The sequence below is a fragment of the Vanellus vanellus genome (assembly GCF_965231255.1).
Source record: "Vanellus vanellus genome assembly, chromosome: 9".
NCBI classification, from domain to species: domain Eukaryota; kingdom Metazoa; phylum Chordata; class Aves; order Charadriiformes; family Charadriidae; genus Vanellus; species Vanellus vanellus.
Window position 1 is genome coordinate 14,599,543 of NC_138914.1, and position 15,998 is coordinate 14,615,540.

Sequence of the window (15,998 nt, forward strand, 5' to 3'; positions counted from 1 at the left end):
TTTAAACTGGCTTCGAAACTTAACTGCATGACCTCGTCACCCCAAAACAACACCGGAGAATGAGCTTTTGTACCTGTGCTTTTTATACTAAATCATTCACCAACTACTTTTTTTGTCCTACCCTGGTAGGTTTTTGAAATATCAATAGACCGCGCTGCATAAAGTTTAAGCTAGTAATTCTACTGGCAACAATGACGACCATAATTTTTGCTCTCTCCTTGTTAAAAGCAGCCTTTATGACATGAAGCTGGGCACAGGTACTTTCACAAAAAAGGTATTTTATTATTCTTAGCAATATTCACCTTGAAGGAATATGAGGAAAGCATACACTTTTTACAGACAATATATAAACATGTTGTACATAATTAACAATAACTTAGTTCACTAATCCAAAAATAAGCAAAATAAAAAAAATAAAAACAGAAAATACTGCAGAATTTTTTTATGCTGATACAAGTACAAAATAATTTAAATCTCGACTGCCGTTGTCTATGCTGCAGTGACTGACAATATATTGCACTTTGTCAACTGTATCAGTAATCCCTATCTTCCACCCACACCCCTTCCCCTCCCCCCTGCCCATATCCTACAGAAATTTGAGTTGGGTACAAATAATGTACAACTGTACCATTGTAAAAGGTAAAAAATAAAGAGGACCCAATTTTTTACCTCAGTAGACTAAAAGTTCTTATGATTTCTCCCAACCAATTTAGTTTCCCGTTTATTTCCACTTCTTTACAAAGTGCACCTATATGCCTACGCAGACCAGAAAAAGTAGGAAAGCAGGATTTTCATGGCTGCTTGGTTCTTAATTCATTATCAAATATTTGAATTACATGTTTAGGAAAAAAAAAATATACATCCATTTTTGTTTCTTGTTTTTTCTTTGAAGCAGGACTTTTGCAGTAAAGATACAATTGGATTGATAAAAATAAAAAATTAAAAAAACAAACAAAAAGAAAACCAAACAAAAAACCCCAACAACAAAAAAGTTAAAAAATTAAAAAAAAAAAAAAAAAAGCTTGTCACAGAGTTAAGCTTACGTGGTTTACATTATCAAACCCCTCTGTTCATTGGGGCATTTTCATCAGAAGTATAGCTAAATATGTACATTGTATGTTATACTGGAGCTTGTGTTCACGAGAGGCATCAGATCATAACAATCAATAGAATACACTTCACATTGGTAATAGCTTTGTTTTCGGCCATTTACGTACAATATGGTTTAATAATGGGAAGTTTAAATTTTTTTTTCATTTTTTTTCTTTTCTTTTTTTTTTTTTTCATATAAAATACGCTACGGAAAACGGACGTTCCCCTTAGAACGATGCTTTCCCTCGTCTCATCAGCTGTCGTCGTGTCTGGGATTTGACGGATGTGTGAAGCTCAAACTGATTGTCTCTCTCTTTCCCCTCTCCAGTGATCTCAACCTCATTTCTGCCCTTCCTCCCTGTGAAGTCCACCGGGGCCTGGATGCCTGAGACGGCACACGCGCTGGCTGGCTGTGTGTGGACATGGTGGCCACACTGCCGTAAGTTTACCCAAGCAGCTAATCTGCATTTTTAAGCGACAGCTGCCAACAGAACAAAATGCTTCAACCTCTAAAGTCTGCGAGTTGGATGTTTTTATGCCCTGTGATGGTTTTTGCTGTGCTAGAAGTTAGTTGATAAATGCCTGTATCTCACCCCTCGCTACTGCAGGATTGTTTTCCTGAGAGTTTTTTCCCAATAGTTTGTCTGACGTAGCTGTCTGTTTTGAGGAATAATAGGGTAGTTGGGAGGGGGGTTATTTTTTTTTGTTTTGTTTTTAAATAAATCTTTCACATTAGGGAGAAGAATTAAGAAATTGTGTCAAAATAATCACCATCTTGGGCACATTAAAATCCCATATTACAGTTACATTTTTGCTTTATTCTCCCCCAGTCTTTTCCCCCTTCCTAGTAGATATTTTTGTATGGAAGATAGGTGGAACTAATCCAAGTGGGCTGCTGAATATGTTCCCCCCTCTACCCCTTGTTTTGAAGGCAGTTTTTCTTACCATTGCAAACAACAGCACAAAAACATGCAATCGGAGGGTTGAGGCTTTTTGTGGAAAATAAGAGCAAAATAAATATGACTTTGTGTCTGATTTCATTCTAAAAATTACATTTTATAAAGATGTCCTTTTTTAATTTTTTTTTTTAATTATTTTTTTCCCCATCCCAAACAAAGTCCACGATAGAAATCCAGCATGTCTGGCTTCCAGTAAGCCGATTCCATCCTGGGAGGCTGCTTATATCTCTTTACAATATTCACAGTAATAACAAAGAGAAAAAGGAAAGCCAGTTCCAAGCCTTTTCCTTCAGCTTCTGCCACTTTTTGCATCCTGCCGGACCATTAAGTATCGAACAGGTGAGTTCTTTTTCCTTATACCTGAGGGGGCAAAGTGCATTACAGGCACCACTACACGTTTCTGCAGAAGACCCATCGTTTGCAAGGTTTTAGTCCAGCATTAAGAGTTAAACCACATGGGAGCAAAGATCCCCTTTTGCCATCCCTACATTCTCCTCTTGGCAGAACATTTTCTTACTTGGTGTCATCTTAGGCAAAGCCCCATGTTCTTAATCTCTGTGTGGGTCTCTCGGTCATCGGGTTTTATCCCATGGCTGTAACCATGCTGGATGGGTGTGGATGTCCAAATGAGATGCTGGAAGATGGGTGGATGGGGGTAGGTGTTGGTAGGATGTGTCCAGAGTGGCTGAAAGGTGGCAAATGCCCCATGGGTGCCATGTGACTAGCAAGGGCAGCAGCGCTGAAGGGAGAAGATTTCTCCTGCATGCACTTGGACAGTTCCTCAAAACACTCAGAGCCTTTCTTGCTTTTCTTTGATTTGTTAGACATTTTCCTATTCCTGGTCTGAATTCCTTCCTTTTTCATGGTCAGAGGCCTGTTCACCTGCAAGAAATGAGAAAATCAGGCTCATGCAGACAAAATGACCTTATTGTGCAAAAATGAAAATATTTGGACAGCCCCTATGTGTTTTTCCTGGATGGAGACCTTTTTCTGGCCAAAAAAAATGGTGTTTCTCTCTGCAGAACTTGTTTATATTGATTTGTTTAATAAAACCACACACACAAAAAACCCCTAGACATGAAAAACAAATTGAACTGAATTTGGCAGCTGATGACGCTCTTTCCCGTAGGCTTACCCTCAGTCCTCATTCATTTCCTAATAGAAAAGATCAAACTAGGAGGCACACGTTGACCCATATTCAGTCCTAAGACATGAGCAATCCTGTACCAGTAACCTGTTTTACTCACAGTTTAAATAACGTTCCAACATGTCTAGTGATTCCTGCTAAGGATTAATTTCTTTAAAAAAAAAAATTAAAACAAAGCTTTAGATATAATTGTTTTGAAAAAAAAAAAAATCAAAATGAAGATGCCCCATCGGGATTAATTTTTGCACAAAGCCCGTTCCAAATGGCCTCTGTGTTTCTGGGGGGAAACGTGTGGTAGCTCTATTTTGCCTGATTTGCCCAAGCGTTAGAAGCCAAGCTAATACATTGTAATGTCACTGAACTTAGCATCACTATGCCGACAAAGAATGGCTGTCATTTCCCAGGGGAACCTTAGAGACGGGGGAAGGAATAAAACAACAACCAAAACCCTGAAACCAATAAAAGCCTAGTGTACACCATGCAGTTAAGACATCAATCCCAGCTAGGCAAGCAGCGACACATGAGATGAGTAAATACTCACATTGTGCAATTTATAGTAGAGTCCGCAGGCATTACAAACCGGGTCCCCGTTTGCATTACGTCGCCATAAGGTCGTGGTGGTCGTCTGACAGTTGGCACAACAAGTCCCTGCTCTCCTAGCCGCTGACTAACCAAAAGAAAAAGAAAATTAAAAATGTATCAGCAGGAGGAGGGAGATCATGAGAAAGGTCAAGTTGGACTCAATATTTAGGTTGGGTAGACTAGCTACTAAGATTTTACAGAGCATCAGGGCTGAAGGAAAGCTCCCGTCAGTTTCACATTTTGTGGCCATTAGGATTTTGTTTAAATTCAAGTATTCTACTAGCAGACTTGCAGCTTCAAGCCCTGTGGCACCATGTGCGCAGGGGATATAGAGAGAAACAATGCATCTCTAACTCCACAAACAAAAATTTTAGAAGGGAAAATAACATCTGATTTGTTCAGGTTTTCCCTTTGCAGGATTTTAGAATGCGTTGTGAAAATGCATTTGCCTTTTTTTTGTTTGGCTGGGGTTTTTTTTAATGACCGATTTAGTTTGTGCCAATATTGGGACTGGGTTTGAAAAGAGGGAATGATCTTAAAGAATGTCATTTTTACCCCTACTCTGGCCCTTTAAAGATGGACACAAAAGAAAACCAACCGCATTACTTAACTGGGTGCAGTATTTATCAGAGCCATCACTGAAAATTCAGTTTCCATTTACAAGTGAAAGGGAGAAAACAAAACCGGCTCCAACTTTCTTTAAATATTTAGCAAACCAAATTTCATGCCTTGCAGCAATGATTCCGCTGGTCTGCGCCTCTGTCCCTCCTCAGTTCCTTGGCTGACAAGCCCTTAAACAACTGTCTTTAAAAAAAAAAAGCAACGGGGAAAAAAAAAAAAAAAGCAACCCACCCACCCCCCAAATCCACCACCCTTTCTCAAACTATTGTTCTCCTGAAAACAAGGTGGGGGGAAAGAAAAATGCCTAAACATTCAACCACCTCCCAAAACAAGAACAGGAAAAGTAGAACAGCAGGCAGCCAGTAATTTCTGGATGGGCCCTTGTCTAGCAGACCCCACAATAATACGTTCTTTGTGCAAGCATGCTATCGTATACAGTGTTAAGGACAGACTAATTGCACCCCATATTTTGGGAAATAATTTTGTATTAGAAAGTTTCAGCCCTGCCTCTGGAAGCAGTCAAAGTACAGTCCATTTTGTGCAATTGGATTAATGCGGAGGACTCAATATTTTCTTTTCTTAAATTAGCAGAGTTTACTTTCTAATGCATATCAATCGTGGCAATTTCTCTGGGACCTTGCTCCCTGGATATTTTTGCAATTAAGCCACTGAAAGCCACAGGGTGAAGCAGCAGTGAAGCTCACGTTAATGTCCAGGGCATATCCGTGAGCAGAGTCATGGAGCGATGGGTTTCCCTGACAAGAACTTTGTGCGCTTCCCTGCCTGCCGGCTCCGCTGGGGAGCTGGTGCCGCTCCAGGCACAGACCGGCCCAGCTCGCAAAAGAGAAGCACCGGGTTCTGTCCTCACTTGCTCCTGATTTACACCACGGCCCTCTGTAACTTTCCCAAAGCTGATGGACGGCTCAGCAGCTTAAGGCAAGAATCGGGCCCTGGGAGACTCATATATTTCAGTCCCTTACTCGCCTGTGAGAACAGGCCAAAGGCAGAAAGAGGGGGTACCCCCTACTGCAAGTACGCTCATGCAACCCAAACACAATTAATGCCAGACTTGCAAACACTGACATTATTAATACGATTGCTTTGCTATTGCATGTCAGATGAACAAATTCCCAAAGATGGCCATCTCCTCTCCCCCGCAAACAAGCAAACTACAGTGGAAAAAGGGGCAATAAACAAAGCTGTAAATCAATTAAAACAAAACATTCAAACAACTAAACTGAAGAAAAACTCTCTAGTGTGCCCCAAACCCCTCACAGTGAGCTAAGTATGAGTCTCCCAACACACTTGGAAGGTGGAGACCTATGTTTGCATATTTGAGATGGCTTACTGAGACTCAACTATGCTGCTTAACTCTATGGCCTGTCCCATTCAGACTGGAAAGCACTTGAGCCTGAGAGACGATAATGTTACACTGTTGTCTTAACATTTTTCTATATGTCAGTCACTTTAGAAGGCAAGTCATTAAGAAGCTTGCATAGTTGAAATTCTGACTCATGACAGAAATCTTCTGTATCCCATCCCAGTGTTAGAGCAGTAATGCCAATTTTCTGCTCTCCAAACCTCATTGAAACGTGCCCGCGAATAGCCAAGAGACTTAGGCACCATAAATCACAAAGCTTCAAAAAATATATTTATTATTCTTAGCATTTTAGGCATTATTTGTGGAGTAGAGTGTATTAGAAATTTCAAAACAGCAAGCATGACTGGCAAGGCTTGCCTATAGAAACTCTCTAAAGCTTTTAGAGTCAGGAAACAGATACACAAAGTTTCCTTATCTTTAACGTACAGATATCCGGATAGGAAACAGTAGTTTAGGAGCTTAGAAAGGACATTTTTTTTAAATCACTCAAATGAAAATACAAAGTATAGGTGACTCCATGGAAAAATAATAGGATTTTTTTTTTTAAACAGTAGGGGATTGTCTGGGGAGGGAACCAATATTAATATTGCCAGAGAATATAAGAGTGAAAATTACTTCATGGCTTTTATACAAATACTTATTAAGTAGGGAGCAGTAGCTTTGACTCATCTGATTTGTTTTGCTTTTTGGAGCTGGAACTTTTTTGTAGTACACAGTGAAGGACATTCATGCTTATAACCCTTTCGCTCCCAGTATGCGCCCAAAACGTCTCAAGAGGCCAAATAAATGAGGAATTAAATTAAAAGCTGTCATCCAAGGATAAACGGGGAGATGGATACACGATATCCCGCGTGTAGTGTGAGCGGCAGGGAGGCTGGGGACAGAGGCACGCTCGGCAGGCTGCGGCGCGGTGGCCTGTGCTGGGGATGCCAGGGCTGGGGGGAGATCTGCCCCCAGGCACAGCGGTGACCTCAACGTGACTGACCCCTGTGTACAGTACAGCTCGGCTCCGCACAGGGGCTGAGCAGATATGACACATTTGACTTGTGCCTGTGTGTGGTCCCTTTGCCTAATTTATCCCCAAACCCAGGAGAAACAGAGACACCTACCAGCCTTCGTTTAGGTTTAATGAGAGGTCGGTTTTGACCATTCATTTTGTGGTAGAGCCCGCAGGCGTTACACAGGTAATGCCCGGTGCCGTCTCTTCTCCAGAGAGGGGTAGCAGTTGCTCCACAGTTCACACACTCTCTGCCTTCTAAATGGAAACACGAAGAAACCGGATTTCTTTCTTTAAAAACAAATTCACAAAAGCTTTTTGCATTGTCCTTTAGGCATTTTCCAGAAGTCAAAACAGTGTGTTAATTCAAGCACAATCAGACAGCAGTGACATCTACAGCACATGCAGCAAGGAGCTCAGAGTTTCGAGAACGCCCAGACTCCAGTGAGTATTTTATGTCATGATCAGAAAACAGGCAGCGCTCTCTGCAAGGTGAGAAAGAGTGACACTCTTATTGTGTCAGATGGAAGTTATCGTTTCAGTAACGAGAACTCCCTTAAGCTGTGCTGGGCACCGCTCCCCTCCCGTATCTATTGCACTCCGATGGTTAGATCCTGTGTTCTCCTGCCACAAATACACATGTACACAAACACACACACACCTGCAAACACGCAACATGTTATAGAGAGTCAAAGGAAGAGGTTTTCTAGATTAAAATCTAAGCAATAAGAGCTCCCGCTCTATGCTTTCCTTTTTCTTGTAAATGCTACGGGATGAGAAAGTAAACTGGGAATGGATACAGCATGCCAAGGGCTCAGTTATGATTTTTGTTCTAAAGGCAGAAAAACGCTGTTAATGCTGATATTTAAGAAAGTTGAGTTTCAGCAAGCACTCTGGAAATTGCTGTAAAAAAACAGGCTTTGAGTTCTTTTCAGTTTCTGTGATTTTTCAACAGTACAGTTTGGATTTGGTAGGGAGCAGTTTACCTTATTACTGCTTTGTTATTTGTTTTAGTAGCACAACGTGGGAAACACGACATTGTAAAACGGCTCTATTAAAACCCAGCATGTAACTCCTAGATACGTGTTTCTGCCTCGGAAAGCTCTCTGCTAAAAGTTCATTTGCCTCTGATGGTTCGAGGGCAGGTCTGCTTAATATAGAAGTCTCCCTTAATATAGTTTATGCAAATCCTACAGTATTAAACTGGAGAGGAAATTCTTTTTGCTAATAACTGAAGCGGGCCATGTTGAGTTCAGCGGGGCTTGTGTCTCCTTTAATCTAGGGAGTGGGTGGCTTTTAAACAACACAGTCTAGAGTGAAAAATGAGGGGAGCTCTGCGGCGCTGCATGGGTAGCTTTTGTCCCTCCTAGGGCAGGAAGCTGCAGGAGTCATCGTGTCGTGAGTCTTAGTTTTCCTACAAAAACACTGAGTGGTCACGAACTTTCCCCAGTTCCTTGCACATGGGGCTCCCTTACAGAAAAAAAAAAAAAAAAAAAAGGTAAAACAAAACAAAAAGTTCCTTGCTTCCGCCATCTAATAAAATTGTCGGCAACTACAGGACAAAAATTAAAAAGCTACTCAAGATCCCTTTATCTTCACAGAACCGGGTCTTGAATCTGTTCCCAAAGTCGGGAGGCTCGGGCTGCCTTTACTTATTACTCTCTTCACTACTAAAAAATACATATACATAGTAGCAACTGCATTTAAATAATGGCAGAGGGAGAGCGTGTTTTTCCCCCTCAAGAGGAGCCATTTGAAACGGAGCTGATGAGCTTGTAAAATAGCTGATATTTTTGTTGCAAAACTCGTGAGTCTACCTTAAAAATAAATGCACGTGGTGTATTTATAAGCATAGATGTGCAATGATATATAAGAATACACACACAAAAGCATACATAGCCATTTATTTTTAACAGGGTATCTAAATTCAGTCCCAATATACCGCATTTTATTTCCTTCCATGGCTGAGGATGTTAAAGCAGGAAGGGTAGTAGAATTACACAAATTGCCTAGTTGTACGACTAGTGTGATTTCAAAGTGGGCTCAAAACTTTGCCTATCACCTAATTTGCTGATTTAGGACTGCACTTTTAGGAAGAAATGCAAGGAAGCGTTGTGAGCCCGGGAAAGGTCTGCAGTCAGTTGTTTGGAAGCAGAGATATGTCTGGTTCAGGGGAAAAAAAAAAAAAAAAAAGGAGTATTTTCTAGTTCAAGTTAGGCTGGAGTAAGTTAGCGATGACTGGACACCTTACTCTTTCGCACTGGTATGTAAACTATATTTGAACTTTTGCTCCCGTAAAACGTGAAGGAAATAAGGCCCTCTGCGATTTGAAGCGGACCGGCCGGGTCAGTTTCGCTTTCATCCTGCGCCGGGGCCTTGGGTCGCGTTAGCGAATAGACGGGGAAATTATTGAGGGAGAAAGACCTATCGCTGCCGAGTCCCCGATATAATCCAGGGGAGGGGGGTTTACTGACTTGGGGGAGCAGGGTCGGGCCTGAGCCCCTCGGGTGGCTGGGGCCAGCTTTTTCTCCGAGGGAAACATATTTTTTTTGCTTATATAAATCGCTCTTTGTACAACTCCATCTACCAGTTCACACCGCACCGGTCCCTGTGTTCCTCGGCCCCACCTGAGCGCCCTGGGGCCGGTGCCCGGTGGCTCAACGGCCGCTGTGGATGTGTTGGCACCCACAGGAGCCCAGTACAAGCTCCGTCTTCTAACTTAAAAACCCAGAGAAGTGGGACCAAGCAGCCACCTGCCCCTCTGTCCCGACGAAGGCCGACACAAGCCCCCAGCCTTGCAGCAGCCCGCACCCTCACCCACAGCCAGCGAAGCCAACCGCGACAGGCGCAGCCCTCACCGCGACCCTTCCACCCCGGGGATGCTGTTAGGCTGCGACACTTACCCGAACAGGATCTGGCCTTGCTTCGCGGCTTGGGGGTGAAGCTGGACGCGGGCCCCCCCAGGAAGCTGCCGGGGTGGAAGAGACTGCTGCTGTAGTCGTGGGCGGCCGGCACGTAAGAGGGGTAGGTGGGGATGGGGTGGTGGGTGGAGGGCTGGGCCCCCATGCTGGTGAGGCTGCTTCTGAGCGGGCTGGCGCTCTCCATCTTCATCCCCTCCGACAGCGACACTTGGTACTTGATGCTGTCTTTGTCCTCCTGCCGGGCCCCGGCGGAGGATGAAGGGGAGGCAGCGCTGGTGGAGTTGGGGTCCGGGGACACTTCCTTGGGAGGGGTCGGGGGGAAGCCGAAGAGGTGGGAGCCGGAGTGCGAGGCCGGGGTGAGCGAAGAGACGGAGGCGGTGCTGGACGTGCTGCTGCCCGGGTACACCGAGATGGCCCCGGGGGCTCCGGCCGCCGAAGGGTGCAGAGGTGTCTTGGTGAAGGGGTTGACGGTCCAGGGGTTGTGGTGATGGGCAGACAGTGCCGCCTTGCTGCTGTCCAGCCAAGGGATCCCGGGGCTGTGGATTAGATGAGGCCGGCACATTTGACTCCCGGTCAGGCGGGCTGTAGGAACACAAGAGCGTTTGGGATCAGCGCGGGGCAGCTCAGCCCGGAGCCGCTCTGGGAAGTCCCCCAGCTCCCGGCCCGGGCAGCTCCCCAGTCTGCGGGCAGCCGGAGGGGAGCCGGGCATGGGGAGAGATTTCACAACCCGGAGAAGCGCAGCCAGACTGGCGCAACGGCCCCTTCTCCGCGTCCCCTCCGAGGGAGAGAGCAGCCGGCCCGGGGAGAAAGAGCGATGGGCAGCGGGAGGGGGTCCCAGCCACCCGGGGCAGGATTAGCGGCACCCCCTTTCCTCCCGCCCCACCCCGGGGAATAAGCAGCAAACCCCCTCCTGCTCTGTCTTCCCGGCTGCTGCGACACGCTTTCTTCGGCTCCTAAAAACACCCCCGAATAAAATCCATCGCCGATTTGAATCGGTTTGTATTTTGCATCCGGGAAGTAGCCGTGTCTGAGAAGTTTTAGCCTCTGCGCACACTATTTCCCCTTCCTCTCTCACCTCCCCCCTTTCTTTCCCTCCCCTCCGCCAGCCCTTGGTTATCTCTAGGGTTAAAAATCCACCCGTGCCTCCCTTTCTGTCCTGGTTTCTTAGATCTCCTTTACCCCCGGCTCCACCACACCGAAGCGGCCCGCGGGTGGAACTCCTCGCCTCCACGTCGGGCACCAGCGCGGAGGGGCCCGGGAGGCGCGGGCAGGGAAGGGGCCGGGGGTGCAGAGGAGGGCAAGCGAGTGCGGATTTACCGTGTGCCTGGCTGTAGGAGACCCTGGCCCGGGCATGGGCAGAATTGGCGTAGTAGGGGTTGCCCTGGGAGTCCAGGTGGTTGAAGAAGACATCGACTTCGTCCGGAGGTAGGAGCTGCGCTGGTTCCATGTAGTTGTGAGCCAGTCCGGGATGGTGGCTCTCGGGGTGCTGCCCGTTGAGCACGGCGTGGTGGGCCATCCAGCGAGGCTGGTCCGTGGCCACCTCCATGGCCTCGGGCCTCCCCTCCCACCCACCCCCGGACCAGGAGCGAGCGGCGCTCGGTGAGGGTGGGGGGATGGCGGCGCTGCTTGAGGGGGGTGGCTTTTAGTGCTGCCGGTGGGTTTTAGGAGCAGGGGTGGCTTTTCTTAAAGAGAAAACCGCCGGGCGACTGGAGTGCGCCCTCGGAAGGAGGGAGGGGGGGGACACCCCCGGAGTCAGCGTGTCCCTCTGTCAGCGGGCGGGCGGCGGAGGCAGGTCCGGGGGAGCGCCGGGGCAGCACCTGTAGGGACAGACGGGCGGGTTAGCGGCTCGGCAACCCCGGGGTGCGCTGCCCGCCGGGCCGGCTCGCTTTCCCAGCGGTAAATGGATGGGGAGGGGGAAGCAGAGCCCCTCCCCCCCTTCCAAAAATATCCTCTGCCCCAAAGTCCTCGCCTTGCGCCCTCCCTGCTCATTGCCCCACAAAATAAACAGAGATCCCATTTCAAACTCTTTACAAAAAAAAAAAAAAAAAAAAAAAGGCAAAAAGCTTCCTTTTTTTACCCCCCCCGCTCTCACTACAAACGTCAATAGGAGTTTTTCCAGCTGGCTTCAAAAGCGGAGTAAAAAAGGAAGAACGGCAGATCTAATATAGCGTAGTTCTAGCAAGAACTCCGACTGACACAAAAGGAAAAGGAGGGGAGAAAGGGGGGGGGAGAAGGAGAAGAGAGGGGAGAAGGAAGGGTGTTTAGCGAAAGCAGCGAGTGCGCCCTGGCAGCGACACGGCCCCCCCCGCCCCACACTTACCCGGCGCGGGAGGCAGGGTGCCTCCGCGGGGCGGGTGGTGATGGATGCCTGCTTGGAGGATGCGAGTGCCGTGAAGAGGGGGAGAAAGGAAGGGGGGGGGGGGAAATAAAGGGTAAAAAAAAAAAAAAAAAAAAAGGCGAGGAGGGAGGGGGGGGGAGGCAGAGCGAGCGCGGGAGGAGGCTGGATGGAGGGTGTTACTCAGATGGCAAAGCCGCTGCTCTGGCCGGCTCGGTCCCATCCCCGCGCATCCTATATGAGCGCTGGCGCCAGCTGGCCGCGGCGCCGCAGACGGGCCGGGGCGAGCGGGGCCGGCGGCCGGGCCAGCCAATCCCGCCGCCCCACACCGCCCCCAAACCGCACCCCCGGCCCCAAACAGAGCCAGCCCGGTGGGGGGGGTGGGGGGGAGCGGCGCAGACCCCCCCCCTCCTCAGCCCGCCCCCCCCCCCTTTCCCCCGCCCGCAGCATCCTCGCCCGGCAGTTCCGTGGGGGCTTTCCCCGCCCGGGCTCTGCACGCCCCTGCGGGGCGGGGACGGCGAAATAGGGGGGTCCTGCCGGGGTGTTCAGGGATGCGGGGGGGGGGCCGGGCGGACGAGCGAGGACGGAGTGCGGGAAGGGCTCGGCGATGGGGCCGGCCCCGTCGGGTGCTGCCCGGCCGCGGAGCCACCGCTCCCAGCGCCGCCACCGGGATGCCCGGGGCTGGGGGGGATGGAATTCAGCAGCGAGGAGATAAATACGCTAAAATCCCCTAAATAAGGCAGAGCAGCGCGCAGCCGGGAGCGGGACAAACTCCAGCGTGGTTGTTCCCATCACGTTAGTTTGAAATAAGTGTCTGAATCCGCGGGGAAAAAAAATTAAAACCAAATAAATGCCAGGATCCGCGCCGGGCCGCGATGCCCTCTGTGCCGCGCCGAGCAGGCTGCGGGACAGGGACGGATCCTGCCCGGTTCCCCGACCTGCAGCGCCCGGCCCGTGTCCGGGATGGGGTTTGGTGGCGGCTGCGGCAGCGAACGGCCGGGCTGGGCCGGGCCGAGGCAGAAGGGCGCCTGGGGACCGGCTACAGCCTCCCCGATGGGGCTGCGGCGACGCAACCCCATTTTTTTCCCTTCTCCTCTTCCCCCCCGCTTTTTTTTTTTTTTTTTTTTTTAATCCAAACCCAACCAAAACGCAGTTTTAATATTTGCGATTACTTGTGCGCTTTGGGCCGGGGCGCAGCCCGAATCAACAGGCGTTTTCTGTGGAGTTTGCAACGCAGCTCGGCAGCAGCCGGGGCGCGGGTCGGGCTCTGCCACCCCCGAAAGTGCCCATAAACCCGTCCGTTTTGGGGGGCAGAAAACAACACTAATGGGAAAAAATCACAACCAACTCCCCACCACCACCCAAGAGCGCGGCCGGGTGCTGCTGCAGGTCAAGTTTCCCCGGCGCTGCCCTCCCATTCCTCAGCCGCTGCTTTCGGGGAAAAAGGGAAACGCTCATCGCAATCCCTGAAACCTCTGAGCTGGACGCAGGAGGAGGAATCCGCCCCTCGCCCGGGGAGCGGGGCAGGGGCTGGCGGGGAACGGCCCCACCGCCCGCCGGGCAGCGGCCGCGGCTCCAGCCCGACGGCGCGGTCGGGGCCGGGGGCCGCGGAGGCCGGTGGGTGCCCTGTGAGGGGGGGATGGCGGCGGGGGGAGCCGGGCGGCCCCCGAGGATACTGCTGCTGCCCCGAGGGCCGCCCCCCCCGGCGGGCATCGCCGGGGCTGGTAGCCGGAGCCGGCCTCCCCCGGCCCGGCCGCCCCAGTCACTACGACGCCGGGGCTCTGACGTCACCCGCCACTGCCAAATTCGCCAGGAAATGAACTTTTTTTTTTTTTAAATAATAACAATAATAATAATAATGATGACGGTAATAATAATAAAACTCCTTTTCCTCGCTGCCGAGCCCGTCTGGCCGGAGCGACATGGGGCTCCCTCCCTAACTGTTCCACCACCACCACCCGTTGTCCCCCCCCAATCCTCTCCCCCCCAGGGGACCCCCCAGCACAGCCCCCCCGGGGGGACCCACAGCGCAGCCCGGCGGGGCGGGGAAGCGGGGACCGGAGGCTGGGGCAGGGGGAGCTGGCATTGCTCCCCCCCTCCTCCTCCCCGCATCCTTTCCTCTGCCGGCCTCCTGCACCCAAAGCCCTGGTTGCCCCTCTCCGCCTCCCCCCCCGCCTCCCGGCCCCCTGCCCTCGGGGCTGCGCGGCGGCGCCGGGACCGCGGCGCCCCTCGGCCCCTCCTGCCGCCGGGGAGGGGGGGGGGTCGCAGGCGGCGGGGCCGGGCGGCAGCTCCTCCGTCGGCTGCGGGGCGCGGAAGGGGCGGTGAAGCCGGCTTCTCCCGGGACGGGCTGGTTGGCCCGAGCAGGCCGGGGACAGGCGCTGAGCCGGGGGCTTGGTGGGAGAGGGCCCGGGGCTCGGGGGCTCGAGGGGGAGGGCAAGAGCGGCGGAGCCGGCCCGGGCTAGGCCGAGGTGCCAGGGAGGAAAGGGAAACAAAGCAAAAAAAAAAAAAAAAAAAAAAAAAGAAAGTTAAAAGGCAGCGAGAACCAAATGAGCTTTCTAAAAATCCGGCTTCTCCCTCCGAAGCGGTTTTCTTTCTACATGCACCAAAACACCCCCACCAAAACCACCCAAATATCCCCAAAAATGGATTTTTTTTTTTTTTTTTTGAAAGAAGGGTAAGTATAAAATGAACCCGGGCGTTTGCAGGTAGGTCCCCTCGGCGCCTCGTTCTACACAGAGCCCGGCGCTGCCGAGTGGTCCCTCCCGCTGCAACCAGGATCACCCCGGCCCCTCCGGCTCCCGGCCGGCGGCGAAACCTAGCGCCTCGCTACGTCCTTATTAATTAATATGGATGTTTTAATTATTGCCAGCCTGCCGTCAGCACAGGACCACGATTTTTTTTTTGGGTTGGGGGGGGGGGAGAGAGAGTGGGGTGGGCTGTTTGTTTTAGGCAGGTGATAAAATCGCAGTTAACGAGCTGATAATTCGTTCGTGTTTGTTTTAAAAGACAAATTGTAAAGATTAATCAGGCGGCTTGATTTATGGCGAGGCAGACCCCGGCGCTGCCCGGCCAGGGCTCCCTGAAGCCCCCGTCTCGGGTTACCCTGCAGGCGAAGCAAAACAAAAGGGGCGAACGGGCAGCGGCTCCGGCCGCGCTGCCTCGGGCAGCCCCCCCTCCCCAACCCCGGCGCCCGTCCCCCACCTCGGGCCGGGGGTCCCGCTTCCCCCCGCCTCCTGCCGGGATGCTGACACTGCGGCCGGCGCCTCTCCTCTCACCCAAATCTCGCTGTTTGCAGCCCCCCCCTCCCATTAAACCCCTTTGCAAAATAAATGACCCCCCTCCAGCAGGGATGAACGATTTCTGCTGAGGGAGCGGTTTAATTCCCGTGGCTGAGCTGGGAGATTTCCTAGCCACCCGGCTCGCAGGATTTTACTTTATTATATTTTATTTCCCGCCGTGTCGCGTCCCCGTTGCCTGCGTTTGGAGAGCCGGCTGCCGGCTCCGGTCTCGGCCGCTAAATGCCCCGGCGGCACGACCGGGTTAGTGGTTGTTTTTTTTTTTTTTTTTTTTTTCTTTCTTTTTTTTTTTTTTTTAATTGAATTAATTCACCCATCGGGAACATCAGCAACCCGCGCTGGCTGCTGGAGGCGAGCAGCTTAGCTCCGCTCCGCAGCCCGCTTCACACGGCTGGTTAAGCAGCTCTCCCCTCAATTTTCTGCCAAACCTCTGGGGAGAGGGTCCGCCCGGGCCCGGGACGCGCCCCCCGCTCCCTGCAAACCCCCGGTCGCCTTCTTTTCTCCCCCTCGACAAAATGGGCTCCGATTTATTAACTTGATTTTGTTATTGCCGTTGTTTTTTTCCCCTCTTTTTTTTTTTTTTTTTTTTTTTTTTTAATAAAGGAGCTTTCCTAGATCTGGAAGCTCAACTGGTTATTTTGATTTGATTGACAAGTGATGTCATATC

At 50.6% G+C, this 15,998-nt stretch overlaps 1 protein-coding gene across 1 annotated transcript; it reads right to left on the reverse strand.

Moving 5' to 3' along the window:
- Positions 1–280: 280 nt before the first annotated feature.
- Positions 281–11,249, reverse strand: GATA2 (GATA binding protein 2). The gene is made up of 5 exons (XM_082487540.1): positions 11,018–11,249; positions 9,683–10,282; positions 6,892–7,070; positions 3,740–3,865; positions 281–2,933 (listed from the first exon to the last, which is right to left on the reverse strand). Exons 1-5 carry the CDS (start codon positions 11,244–11,246, stop codon positions 2,634–2,636), a joined length of 1,434 nt encoding a protein of 477 aa, XP_082343666.1. The 5' UTR covers positions 11,247–11,249; the 3' UTR covers positions 281–2,633.
- Between the last annotated feature and the right edge of the window lie 4,749 nt (positions 11,250–15,998).